Source organism: Oryctolagus cuniculus, chromosome 10, assembly GCF_051225735.1.
Source record: "Oryctolagus cuniculus isolate XC-2025 breed Fujian yellow rabbit chromosome 10, ASM5122573v1, whole genome shotgun sequence".
Classification (NCBI taxonomy): domain Eukaryota; kingdom Metazoa; phylum Chordata; class Mammalia; order Lagomorpha; family Leporidae; genus Oryctolagus; species Oryctolagus cuniculus.
In genome coordinates, this window is record NC_142876.1 from 15,361,327 (window position 1) to 15,375,390 (window position 14,064).

General features: G+C 36.6%; 1 protein-coding gene across 1 annotated transcript in view; it reads left to right on the forward strand.

Moving 5' to 3' along the window:
* Window positions 1-14,064, forward strand: part of VPS4B (vacuolar protein sorting 4 homolog B) — a 38,585-nt gene that overhangs the window by 22,843 nt on the left and 1,678 nt on the right. Inside the window, exons 6-10 of the mRNA XM_008261441.5 lie at window positions 7,187-7,343; window positions 7,687-7,835; window positions 8,339-8,420; window positions 9,686-9,905; window positions 11,690-11,830. Coding sequence (XP_008259663.1) covers window positions 7,187-7,343; window positions 7,687-7,835; window positions 8,339-8,420; window positions 9,686-9,905; window positions 11,690-11,830 — 749 coding nt within the window. The remainder of the gene's footprint in view (window positions 1-7,186; window positions 7,344-7,686; window positions 7,836-8,338; window positions 8,421-9,685; window positions 9,906-11,689; window positions 11,831-14,064) is intronic.

Sequence of the window (14,064 nt, forward strand, 5' to 3'; positions counted from 1 at the left end):
CTTGGCTTCAGTCTGACCCAGCCCCAGCAGTTGCAGGTATTTGAAGAGTGAGCCAGGAGATAGGGTATCTGTCTCTCTCTCTCTTTCTCTCTCTCTCTCTCTGCCTTTTAAACAGAGTAATAGGAAGATAGGATTTTAAATAAAAGTTGAAGCTTTTGTAACAATGATAGTTTTGCCATTAACCATCTATATATCATTCTTTTTAAAATTTTTTAAATTTCATTTTATTTATTTGAGAGGTAGACATTCCCCATCTGCTGGTTCACTTCCCAAATGCCTGCAGTGACTAGGGGTAGGCCCGGCCAAAGCCTGGAGCTGGGAACTCAATCCAGGTCTTCCAAGTGGGTGGCAGGAACCCAACCACTTGAGCCATAAACACTGCTTCCCAGGATCTGCACCAGCAAGAAGCTGGAATCAGGAGACTGAGCCAGAACTTGAACCCAGGCACCCTGATGTGGCCATTTTAACTGCTAGGCTAAAGTCCGCCTCACTATCCTGTGTTTATCATTCTTTTGTAGACACTTTGTACTCATTCACAGTTTCTACCTAGTAGGTTTTAAAATGTGTGTTTGATATTTATTGCCAGCTATAATTCAGCCCAGTTTATTTTAAGCAGCATTTAATTTCTCATTATCAAAATTGTGCAATGGAATTATCTGTTCACTTGCTCTATTTTGACAAAATTAGGAGTTAACATAGAGTTTCTTTATTATTCCCCAACTGGGGAGATTAATCTGTAATTCTAACCTACGCTTCCTTATGAAATCAAGAAGGCAGTAGAAAGTCACAAGTCATCCAAACTCTTGGGTAGTAGGTTTACTCCTCCAAAGTTAATAAATATTTCAAAGAAAATCTTTCCATTTGCTGTTCCTTTATGGATATGCAATATTCTGGAATTATGGAATATATTCTGGCATGGAGCAGTGTGCATAGACACTTGAAATCGCCTTTACTTGAACTCTGTTGCTCCATTATACTGTAAATGAGGACAGAGATCATTTTGTCTGTCTGCACATTATGATTTCCATGCATAGGATTGAATGAACAAGCAAATGCACTTCCTGTTTGAAGGCCCATATTTACATCAACACATTTTTGACAAAGTTGTCTCTAGATATATGAGACATACTTGGAATGACTTACTTTATTTTTACTTTTATTTTTCCCCCAGAAACCTCTTATTTAAGGAATACAAACTTCAAACATTTCTTAAATACAACTTTTGGAATACAGTGATTCTTCCCATCATACCTGCCCTCCCACCCACAATCCCATTCCTCCTCCTCCTCCCTCTCCTATTCCCATTCTTATTTTTTACTAAGAGCTATTTTCAATTGACTTGATATACATGCAGTTAACTATAGACTAAGTAAAGAATTCAACAAATTGTATTAAAAAAAAAAAAGAAACCTGTTCCTTAATAGTTGAGACAAGAGCTATTCAAAGTCATTGCATCTCGAAGTGTTAATTTCAGTGCTCTATTAGTTATCACAGATCAGGGGCAATATATGGTATTTGTCCTTTTGGAACTGGCTTATTTCACTTGGTATGATGTTTTCCAGTTTCATCCATTTTGTTGCAAATGATAGGATTTCATTTTTTTTTTTACCTCTGTGTAATATCCATGGTGTACATATCCCATAATTTCTTTATCCAGCTCCAGTTGACAAGCACTTGGGTTGATTCCATATCGTAGCTATTGTGAATTGAGCTGCAATAAACATGGGGGTACAGATAACTCTTTCATATGCTGATTTCATTTCCCTAAGGTGAATTATTCCCAGAAGTGGGATGGTTGGATCTTATGGAAGGTCTATATTCAGATGTCTGAGGTATCGCCATACTGTCTTTCACAGTAGCTGTAGCAGATTACATTCTCACCAACAGTGGATTAGGGTGCCTTTTTCTCCACATCCTTGCCAGCATTTATTATTTGTTGGTGTCATATGAAAACCATTCTAACTGGGATGGGGTGAAACCTCATTGTGGTTTTGATTTGCATTTCTCTGACGGCTAGTGATTCTGAATCTTTTTTTCATGTGTCAGCCATTTGGATTTCTTCTTTTAAAAAATGTCTGTTTAAGTCCTTTGCCCATTTTTTCACTGGTTTGTTTGTTTTGTTGTTGTTGAGTTTCTTGATCTCTTTATATATTCTGGTTATTAATCCTTTATCTATTGCATAGTTTGCAAACAATTTCTCCCATTCTGTCGGTTGCCTTTTCACTTTACTGAGTGTTGTTTTTGCAGTGCAGAAGCTTCTCGATTTGATGTAATCCCATGTTAATTCTGGCTTTGATTTCCTGTGCCTCTGGGGTCTTTTTCAAGAACTCATTGCCTATGCCAATGTTGTCTCATAATTTGATGATATCAGGTCAAAGATTTAGGTCTTTGATCCATTTTGAGTGGATTTTTTTGTCAGGTGTAAGGTACGGGTCTTTCTTTACACTTCTGCATGTGGAGATCCAGTTTTCCCAGCCCCCTTTGTTGAAGAGACTATCCCTGCTCTAGGGATTGATTTTAGCTCCTTTGTCAAGAATAAGTTGGTGGTAGATGCATAGGTTGATTTCTGGCATTTCTATTCTGTTCCATTGAGCTACCCATCAGATTTTGTTTGTTTGTTTGTTTGTTTGTTTGTTTGTTTTTTGCCACTACAAGTCTCTTTTGATTGTAACTGTCCTGTAGTATGTCTTGAAATCTGGTATTGTGATGTCTCCAGCTTTTTGTTGTTATTGTTGTTGTATAAGATTGCTTTAGCTATTTGGGGTTTCCTGTGTGTCCATATGAATTTCAGCATCTTTTTTTTCTGTATCTGAGGGGAGTGTCCTTAGGATTTTGGTTGGTATCGTGTTGAATTTGTAAATTGTTTTTGGTAGTATGGATATTTTGATGATAATGATTCTTCCAATCCATGAACATAGAAAATTTTTTCCATTTCTTTGTGTCTTCTATTTTTTTTAATGCTTTGTAATTCTCATCTTAGAGATTGTTTACATTCTTGGTTAAATTTATTCCAAGATACTTGATTTTTTTTTTTTTTGGTAGCTATTGTGAATAGAATTGATCTTTAGAAGTTCTTTCTCAGTCATTGGATTGTCTGTATACAATGGCTGTTGATTTTTGTATGTTGATTTTATATCCTGCCACTTTATCAAATTCCTCTTTGAGTTCAAATAGTCTCTTAAGTAGAGTTTTTTGGATCCCCTATATATAGAAACATGTCATCTGCTGATAGGGATAGTTTGACTTCTTCCTTCCCAATTCATATCCCTTTGATTTCTTTTTCTTGTCTAATGGGTCTGGCTAAAACTTCCAAGACTATATTGAATAGCATTGCTGAGAGTGGGCATCCTTATCTGGTTCCAGATCTCAGTAGGGATGCTTCCAACTTCTCCTCATTCAATATGCTGGCCATGGGTTTTTCATAAATTGTCTTGATTGTGTTGAGGAATGTTCCTTCTATACCCAATTTGCTTAAAGTTTTCATCATGAAAGGGTGTTGTGTTTTATCAAATGCTTTTTCTGCATCTATTAAGATAATCATATGGCTTTTGTTTTTCAGTTTGTTAATGTGATGTATCACATTGGATGGTTTGCAAATGTTGAACCACCCCTGCATACCTGGGATAAATCTCACTTGTCTGGGTGAATGATCTTTTGATGTGTCGCTGGATTCAATTGGCTAGTATTTTGTTGAGGAATTTTGGGTCTATGTTCATCTGGGAAATTGGTCTGTAGTCCCCTTTGCCTGTTGTATCTTTTTCTGGTTTAGAAATTAAGGTGATGCTGGTTTCATAGAAAGAATTTGGGAGGATTCTCTCCCTTTCAGTCGTTTTGAATAGCTTGAGAAGAATTGGAGTTAATTCTTCCTTTACTGTCTGGTAGAATTCAGCAGTGAAGCCATCAGATCCTGGGCTTCTCTTTGCTTGGGGGGTCTTCACTACTTATCCAGTTTCCATCTTGGTTATTGATCTGTTTAGGTTTTCTGTGTCTTCATGGCTCAATTTAGGTTGGTTGTATGTGTCCAGGAATCTACCCATTTCTTCTAGGTTTCTCTATTGATTGGCATATAGTTCTCTGTAGTAATTTCTGATGATTCTTTTTATTTCTGTGGTGTCTGTTATATTTCCTAATTTTATTGCTTTGGGTCTTCTCCCTCTTTTTTTTTTTTGGATAGTTGGGCCAGTGGTATGTCAATTTTTTTTATTGTTTCAAACAATTAGCTTTTTTTTTGTCTTTTGTATTTTTTTGGTTTCTATTTTTGTTTATTTCTTCTTTAATTTTAATTATTTCTTTTCTCCTACTAGTTTTTGAGTTTGGTTTGCTGTTATTTTTCTAGGTCCTTGAGATGCATTGATAGCTCATTTATTTGGTGCCTTTCTAATTTCTTGATGTAGGCACCAATTGCTATAAACTTTCCTCTTAACACCGCTTTTGCTGTATCCCATAAGTTTTTATATGTTGTAATTGTCATCTTCATTTGTTTCCAGAATGTTTTTGATTTCTCTATTTCTTCAGTGACCCACTGTTCATTCAGAAGCATGTTGTTCAGTCTCCATGTATTTACATATGTTATAGAGATTCTTGAATTGCTGATTTCTAGCTTCATTCCATTGTGGTCAGAGAAGATGGTATGATTTCAATTTCTTTGAATTTGCTGAGACTTGCTTTATGGCCTAGCATGTGGTCTATCCAAGTTCCATGCACTGCTGAGAAGAATGTGTATCCTGCATCTATAGGATGAAAAGTTCTGTAGATATCCTTTAGGTCTGTTTGGTCTATAGTGTTGATTAACTGTTGTTTCCTTGCTGATTTTCTGTCTGGTTGATCTGTCCATTGCTGAAAGTGAAGCATTGGAGTCTCCCATTACCATTGTATTGGAGCCTATATCTCCCTTTAGGTCCCTTTACATTTCTTTTAAATAGCTAGGTACCCTGTAATTAAGTGCATATACATTTATAATAGTCACATCTTCCTGTTGAATTGAGTCCTTAATCATTGCATAGTGCCCTTCTGTGTATCTTTTAACAGTTTTTGTGTTAAAGTCTATTTTGTCTGATGTTAGGATGGCTACACCAGCTATTTTTGGTTTCTGTTAACATAGAATATATTTTTCCATTCTTCTACTTTCAGTCTGTGTGTATCTTTGTTGGTGAGATGTGTTTCTTGTAAATATCAAATAGAAGAGTTTTTTTTTTTTAATCCATTCAGCCAGTCTGTATCGTTTAATTGGAGAGTTGAGGCAATTCACATTCAAGGTGACTATTGATAAATAATGTCTTGGCCCTGCCATTTTTCCATAAATATTCCTATTGTTTACTTTGGGTTTCCTTTGTATATTTACTGAGAGATTTTCTGCTTTCACCTTCTTTCATAGTGATGACCATGTTTCTGTTTCAGTGTATAGCACATCCGTAAGCATCTTTTGTAAGGCTGGATGAGTGGTGACAAATTCTTTCAATTTCTGTTTATTATGGAAGGTCTTATTTCACTTTCATTGATAAATGAGAGCTTTGCAGGGTACAGTATTCTGGGTTGACGGTTTATTTTCCTCTTCAGACTTGGAATATACCTCACCATTCTCTCCTAGCCTGTAGGGTTTCTGATGAGAAATCAGCTGTAAGTCTAATTGGAGAACCTCTGAGAGTAATTTGGTGTTTCTCATGCACATTTTAGAATCTTTAAGTTTTACTGTGGAGAGTTTGATTACAATGGATGTCGTGAAGATCTTTTCTGGTCATTGTCTAATAGGAGTTCTGTGTATTTTCTGTACTTGGACATCCCTTTCTCCAAATTGGGGGAAGTTTGTTGTAATTATTTCACTAAAAAGGCCTTCTAACCCATTCTCTCTTTCCATGCCTTCAACTGTATGTTGGGCCATTTGATAGTATCCCATAAATCTCCAACACTGTTTTTAAGTTTTCTAATTTCTTTTCATTTTTTTTTTTGTCTGACTGTAAAATTTCCAGAGATTTGTCTTCTAACTCAGCTATTGTTTGTTCTGCCTCATTGAGTCTGCTCTTAAGGCTTTCTACCATATTTTTTGTTTGTTCTATTGAATTCTTCATTTCTAGTATTTCATTTTGATTTCTCTTTAAAATCTTAATTTCATAGAAAAAGTTTTAATTCATATCACATAGATTTCTTTAGCTCACGAATTTGCTTCTGATTACTTCTACATAATTTGACAATCAATATTTTGAATTCCATTTCTGGCATTTTGTCATTCTTTATTCATCTTCACATTCTAATATTGAAGAATTGTGTTCTTTTGGGGGAGTCATGTTTTCTCCTTATTCTTGTTTCTTGAATTGCTGTGTTTGTTATTGGGCATTTGTGGTGACACATGTTTATTTTATTTTTTTCCCCTGTGATGGCTTTTATCTTTGGACTGTGCCTCTTAGTGGAGTTTCTGTTCTTTTGGTGAATACCAGAGGCGTGTGCTGGATATGGTCAAGGAGCTCTGCTCAGTGCTTCAGGGTGAGGGGATTGTCCAAGGTGCACTCACTTTGGGCATGGTAAATCTTTTTTTATTTTTTTTTTCATAGGGAACGTTTGTTCTTCTCTATTGGTGCATCCTCACGCTCACCTACTCTCCTCAAAGGAGACAATGCCTGGGCGCTAGCCCCAGTGGGTATGATGTTCATCTGTGCTGTTCCAAGAATCATACAGAGGATCTATGCAGAGGATCTGTGCAGTCCTTGGTGTGAACACAGATCCTGCAGCAGTGACCCTCACCAGGGACTCAGGGAGCCCCGAGCATGTGGAGTCACCCACAGTGACTGCTCCGATGGTCACGAGCACCCAGCCACCTATCAGTTCTCCCGGCCAGACTCAGGCGTTTCCACTCAGCTGGTTGCTGGGGTGGGACATGAGCTGGTGCAGCTGTTTTGTATATCCAAAATGGCACCCACCCTCTCAGCTAGTCACAGGATGCCAGTGCCAGGTGGTTGGAGAGAGAGAAATGTGCCTCCCTATTTTCCCTCCAGGTTGGCAGGTACACGTCTCCCACAGGGCTCCATGTCAAGCTCTGCCTGCAGCTTTATCGCCAGTGGCTTGGGCTGGTGCAGGGAGTGACTTATTTTAAACATTTCTTTTTATTATGGATGCTTTAAAATGAATGATGTTTAAGGTAACTGAAATTAACAGTTTTGAAATTCTCATGTTATTTTTCTAATGGAAATTTTAGGCAAGAGAACACCTTGGAGGGGAATCCTATTGTTTGGGCCACCTGGAACAGGAAAATCCTATTTAGCCAAAGCTGTAGCAACAGAAGCAAACAACTCAACATTTTTTTCAATATCTTCCTCTGACCTTGTTTCTAAATGGTTAGGTGAAAGTGAAAAGTAAGTAGTAAGTCAATTTGGGGTTGGAGAGGGGGGAAGGGTTGGTAGAAACTTTGTATCAGTCTATAGAGTAATAGGCTTATTACAGCTTAGTAGAACTAATAGAAGTGACATAATAAAGTATTCATTTCTCTGTCATATCCACCCCTAAATTTATAATGTCTTTTGTAGGAAAACCATATATATCAAACTTAAATTGTAAACTAAATTATCCATTTAAATATCATTTTATATACCTGAAACATGATTAAACTTCTTAATCTCAACAGTTTTTGTAATATTGGTATATTGCTTTCCTTAGTCTTTATTTTTTAGAGACTGACAGTTTTTAATTATTTTTTAGACTAGTTAAGAACTTGTTCCAGCTTGCCAGAGAAAACAAGCCTTCCATTATCTTCATAGATGAAATTGATTCTTTGTGTGGTTCAAGAAGTGAAAATGAAAGTGAAGCTGCACGGAGAATTAAGACAGAGTTCCTAGTTCAAATGCAAGGTAATAGTACTGATTTTTAAGAAGTATTTCATTATGTATAACCATTATTTTTAAAACATGGGGGGAAAATGCAGCAGGACTTCTCCATTCTATTCATCTGTTTCATTATGTCATGTTCCATTCTGATTGTCTTCATGTGTATATAATTTTTCCCAATTGTAATCAAGTGAAACTCATTGATATAAATAGTAGAGATGAATGTGTTCACTTATTCTAGGAACAGTATGAATAAAATAACACAAACTTCAAATGAAATCTTTAAATAAATGTCTTTACTAGGATAATCATAGTATCTGTGCACAGTCTAAGGTATTGGATCCTTAGGAATATTTGCATCATGTTGTGGTAATACAGTATTTGGTTAAAAAACAATTTTTTCAGAGAGAAAGACTCATGATGAGGCATTTAAGTGTTAAAGCACCACATTTCTTCACAGAACATACAGATGAGTTTAAATAACACAGACTGACAAATTATTTAAAATATTACCAATTTTAATGCAGGAGTTGGTGTGGACAATGATGGAATTTTGGTTCTGGGAGCTACAAATATCCCCTGGGTTCTGGATTCTGCCATTAGGCGAAGGTATGATGATATAGTAGATTCCTACTTCTGACTACAGATTTAGCAAGGAAATGATAATTCCCTTTTTGTCTAGTTAAGAGGCATTCAGATAACTTTTCAGAATTTTTAATTTACCCTGACTGTTACCCTTTGTCTTGGGGAAAGAATGGTGGTCATCTGCTTGCTTGCCTGCTATATTCAAGACAGAAGATTTCTATGTTGGAAACTTTCATACTGGAAAATAAATTACTTAAAGCTTACCTTTAATGTTGATTGAACATAGTGGGCACTGATGCTTTGAAAATTTACAAATACAGTTTTTGATATTTTGGAAAAAAATCCTTCATATAAAATGTTAACAAAATGATTGTTACAAAAGTCAAACTAAGACTTATTTGTGTGTTTTTTTTAGTTTAAAAAAGTTATTACTCTAATTTTTAAGTTGAAAATGAAATTTCAGCCCTAGGAACAGTGTACAGACTCCTCACTGCTTCCTAGTTCCCTATTCATTTAATTTTGCGTGGTAAACATTAGCACTTCAGTATTTGCCCCTTGTATCCCATGTGCTTGATGGTTTGCCAGCATGCTAGATTATCATCTAATACCAAGAAACGAAAAAAATAGCCTAATTGCAAGCCCACCTCTAGGTAAAAAAAATTCCTCTTGTTGTCAGGGAGAATTACCTGGAAGAAAAACATCTGCACAGACCATGTGAATTACCCCTCGTTACTTCCTCTTTATTTCCATGTACTGAAATTCTAGGAAAAATAATAATAAAACATAACTGTTTATATATGATATAGGTTGTTTGAATGTACTCATCGTAATAAGGTGGAGATTTTGTGAAGTAAGTGTGTATTTAAGATTTTGAAATAATTTAACTTTTTTTAATTTAGAGAATTATTTTGTCATTTCTGCTTCTATTTCACATTATGATCATTAATCCCTTGATCAGGAATTAAGAGTATAATTCTGTGGGAGACTATATCCTGTAGGACAAGTCTTTTTATGAATTCTGAACATACAAATGCTATGGCCAAGATAACACAAAAATCATGTGAAAAAAATCAAAGCACTTTGTTTCCCTGGATGTTTTTATTTTATTTGTTGTTTTTAATACTTTCTTGATACTTTTGCCTTACATAACTAACTGAAACATAAACATTTAACTCTGGCACATATGGATTATTTGAGAATAACTAAATAAATATTTCTTTTGGGAAATATCCTAATTTTTATTAAAACTGAGTACATATTAACATGATTAATACAATTTTTTTTTTAAGATTTGAGAAACGAATTTATATTCCTTTGCCTGAAGCTCATGCCCGAGCTGCCATGTTTAAACTGCACTTGGGGACGACTCAGAACAGTCTAACAGAAACTGACTTCCGAGACCTTGGGAAGAAAACGGATGGTTATTCAGGGGCAGATATAAGTGTCATTGTACGTGATGCGCTTATGCAGCCCGTTAGAAAAGTACAGTCAGCTACTCACTTTAAAAAGGTTAGTAACTTTTACCTATCATTTTAAAATTTAATTTTCAAGATCATCACTGGTTTGTCTTCAAAGAATCTGAAAAAGTTTCAATGTTGTATATTAAGGAGACTACATAATAGAGATACAAAGGTACTACAAAAAGTTCATGAAAATAAAATGTGGAAAAATTCTGAAATCCTGGCTATATCAGGAGTCTTCAGAAAGTTTGTGGAAAATGCATGAAGAAACTATGCATAGATTAAACATTTTAAAAGTTAAAACTTTTTACTTTAAGTTATATATCATAAAATGGCACTGAAGTTTCATTTCACATTTAATTTTGCACTTACATTTGAAAGAATTTTTGTTGTAAAAGACTAAAAGATTCAGTAGTTTCAGACTAAAGCTTTCAAATATCAGAACTTTCTCAGCTGTGGAAAATAGAACAATTTATAAGCATTTTTTTGGTTTTTGTAATTTATTTTATGAAATTTTTTGTTCTTTTAGAGGCAGAGATATAGCTATATATGGAGAGAGTTCCTATCTGCTCATCCACTCCTCATTCACTCCTCAAATGCTGAAGCCAGAAGCTGAGATCTCAATCCAGTTCTTATACATGGGAGGCAGAAATCCATTCTCTCTCTCTCTCTTTTTCTTTTTCAAAGATTTCTGTATTTGAGAAGTAGAGTTACAGAGAGAGAGACAGAGACAGAGACAGAGAGATCTTCCATCTACTGGTTTACTCCCAAATGGCTGAGCTGATCAAAGTCAGAAGCCAGGAGGTTCCTCTGGGTATCCCACACCAGTGCAGGGGCTCAAGCACCTGGGCCATCCTCCATGGCTTTCCCAGGCCACAAGCAGAGAGCTGGATCAGAATAGGAGCAGCTGGGACATGAATTGGTGCCCATATGGGATGCCAGTGCCACAGGCAGAGGCTTAGCCTACTAAGGCAAAGCACTGGCCCCAGAAATCCAGTCTCTTGATCCATCACAGCTGCCTCCTAGGGTTTGCAGGAGTCAGGAGCCAGAGCAGGGTCTGAGGCCCAGATGCTCTGATACCGGAGGTGAGTGTTTTTTTTTTTTTTTTTGACAGAGTGGACAGTGAGACAAAGAGACAGAGAGAAAGGTCTTCCTTTGCCGTTGGTTCACCCTCCAATGGCCACCGCGGCCAGCGCACTGCGCTGATCTGATGGCAGGACCCAGGTACTTATCCTGGTCTCCCATGCGGGTGCAGGGCCCAAGCACTTGGGCCATCCTCCGCTGCACTCCCGGGCCATAGCAGAGAGCTGGCCTGGAAGAGGGGCAACCGGGACAGAATCCGGTGCCCCGACCGGGACTAGAACCCGGTGTGCCGGCGCCGCAGGCGGAGAATTAGCCTAGTGAGCCGGGAAGTGACTGTTTTAACTGGCATCTTCACGACGAGGCCAGACAACCCCTTTGAGAGTTAATGTCTATTTTGGATCTCTAATATATCTTCCACTAAAAAACATTACAGGGAAAAAAAGGAAAGCTCAACCACCAGCTGTTTTTCTTTTTTTTTTTTTGTTTGACTCATTTTCTCCTGATCATAAAGTAATTTATTGTGGTAAATTCAAAATATAGAAAATGACATCAAGAAAAAAATGAAAGTCAAAATCTATCCCTTAACTCAGTGATAACTACTTTTTGTTGTCTATTTGCCTATTTTTTTCAAAAGTAAACATTTTAAGCCAATATAAAAATATTAATACATTTCCATCTTGGCTGGTAATGGCCTATATTGTAGTGCTTAATTTGCTCAAATAAATATTTAAGATTTACTTTTTATTCCAGGTTCGTGGACCTTCTCGATCAGATCCTGGAAACATTGTTGAAGATCTACTAACGCCCTGCTCTCCAGGGGATCCTGGTGCCATTGAAATGACATGGATGGATGTCCCTGGGGATAAACTTTTGGAGCCAGTGGTTTCCATGGTTTGAAATCTTATTTGTTCTCTCTTTTTTTTTTATTTTAATTTAATTTTATTTATTTTAAAGACAGAGTTACAGAGAGAGGTAGAGACAGTAAGAAAGGTCTTCCATCTGCTGGTTCACTCTCCAGATGGCCACAATGGCCAGAGCTGAGCTGATTCGAAGCCGAGAGCCAGGAGCTTCTTCCGGGTCTCCCACGCGGTTCAGGGGCCCACGGACTTGGGCCATCTTCTACTGATTTCCCAGGCCATAGCAGAGAGCTGGATCAGAAGAGGAGCAGCCGGGACTAGAACCGGCACCCAAATGGGATGCTGGTGCTTCAAGCCAGGACTTTAACCTGCTGCATCACAGCGTTGGCCCCAAAATCTTATTTGTTCTTAAAAAATATTTTAAAACATTATATTCTGTAATTTGTCTAAGACAAAAATGTTCAGTTATATGAAATTTGCTGGAAAATATTAGTATTGTCAAATATGTTTATTTAATACTATCAAGTCACTTTAAAAATTGTAAAACATTTACAATTTAAAAATTGTAAACAGTAATTGAACTTGAACTTAAAATATAAAAATCTTTAAGATATTTTCTTGGGATCTGAGGAAACTAAAAGTTTTTGAAAAAATAAATTTCTGTCATTCTGTCTTATAGTTGGCGTATCATTGCCAAAATGCTCATATATATATTTCTTATTTTGTTGTCAAGATTTAAGTAGAAAGTAGGGGCAGGCATTGTAGCATAGCCAGTTAAGCTGCCACTTGGGACACCTACATCCCATATCCAAGCGCTTGTTCATGTCCTGGCCCTTTGCCTCCAGCCCAGCTCCCTGCTAATGCATCATGGGAGGCAGCAGATGATGGCTCAGGTGCTTGGGCCCCTGACACCCACATGGGACACCTGGATGGAGTTCTGGGCTTGTTACTGTGGCCTGTCTGTTGAGGCATTTGGGAAGTGAACCAGTGGGTAGAAGTGCTGTGGCTCCCTCTTTCTTTCTCTTTTTGTCACTCAGACTTTCAAGTAGATAAAAATAAATAAACATTTTTAAAAAATACTTAAAAGGGAACAAATTTTTCCCTTCATCTCAATTTTTAAAAATAAACAGAAATGCTATTGCTTATATCCTTGTATTTACAAGTAATGTTTTTCGGTTTAACATATTGTTAAAACTCCATAGAAGGGGCCCACATTGTGGTGTAGGGGGTAAGCTGCCACCTGTGATGCCAGAATCCTATGAGTGCTGGTTTGTGTCCTGATTGTTCCACTTCTGATCCAGCTCCCTGCTAACAGCCTGGGAAGAGCAGCAGAAGGTAGCTTAAGTGTTTTGGGCCCCTCTTACCCACATGGGAGACCTGGAAGAAGTTCTTGGATACTGGCTTTGGCCTCCCCCGGTCCTGGCCTCTGTGGCTATCTGGAGAGAGAACCAGCGGACGGAAGATTTCTGCCTCTATCTCTTCCTCTCTCTTTCTCTGTAACTCTTGACTTTCAAATGAAATAAATCTTAAAAAAAAAAAAATAGACATTTTAAAAAATGCAGTTGTTAAAATTTTTAACTGAATTGAAATATTTTTATAAAAGTTATATTGTTTCAGGTTATATTAGAGGAGTTAAAGCAATTCCCAAGACTTACTTAGTAAGTTACATTATTTTAGGAACTTGGGGTGACAACAAGTTATGTTCATGTTTTCTTCTTAATGAGCACTCTGAAATTTTTATGATTTTTACTTCACTTGTATATTTTCAAAGAGCTCTGCAGTAACTTCCAGAACAGAAACTTTTATCTGATACGTAAACTAATACATGTATTTATGTGTTAATTATCATAATGCTTATCTGAGAAGTTATTAACTCTTATTATAGAGATTTCAATCTTTGACATAGAAGTTTCAAAAGTTTTTGTACTCTATCCATTTTAGCATTTCCATTCTATATTATAGGAGTTAGTCTATGCACAAGTTAGTTTTTTTATGAATCTCTGATATTAGCATATTTTCTTACCATTTCAATTTTAACTTATTTTAAAATTTCTATAGCTAGTTGGTTTTAATAAAATGGTATTTGCTTCACTTAAGTGTAAGCGAATGACACATTTCTTTTTAATTGCACATACTAGAAAACAGGTAAGGCCAGAAGTTAGATCATGAATATGCTTTGAAACACCTTGATATTCAGGCTCTGAAGATTCTACTTGCGATGGATAATGGGGAGCCACTGAATAGTTTTGTTCAGGACAAGGGAAGAAA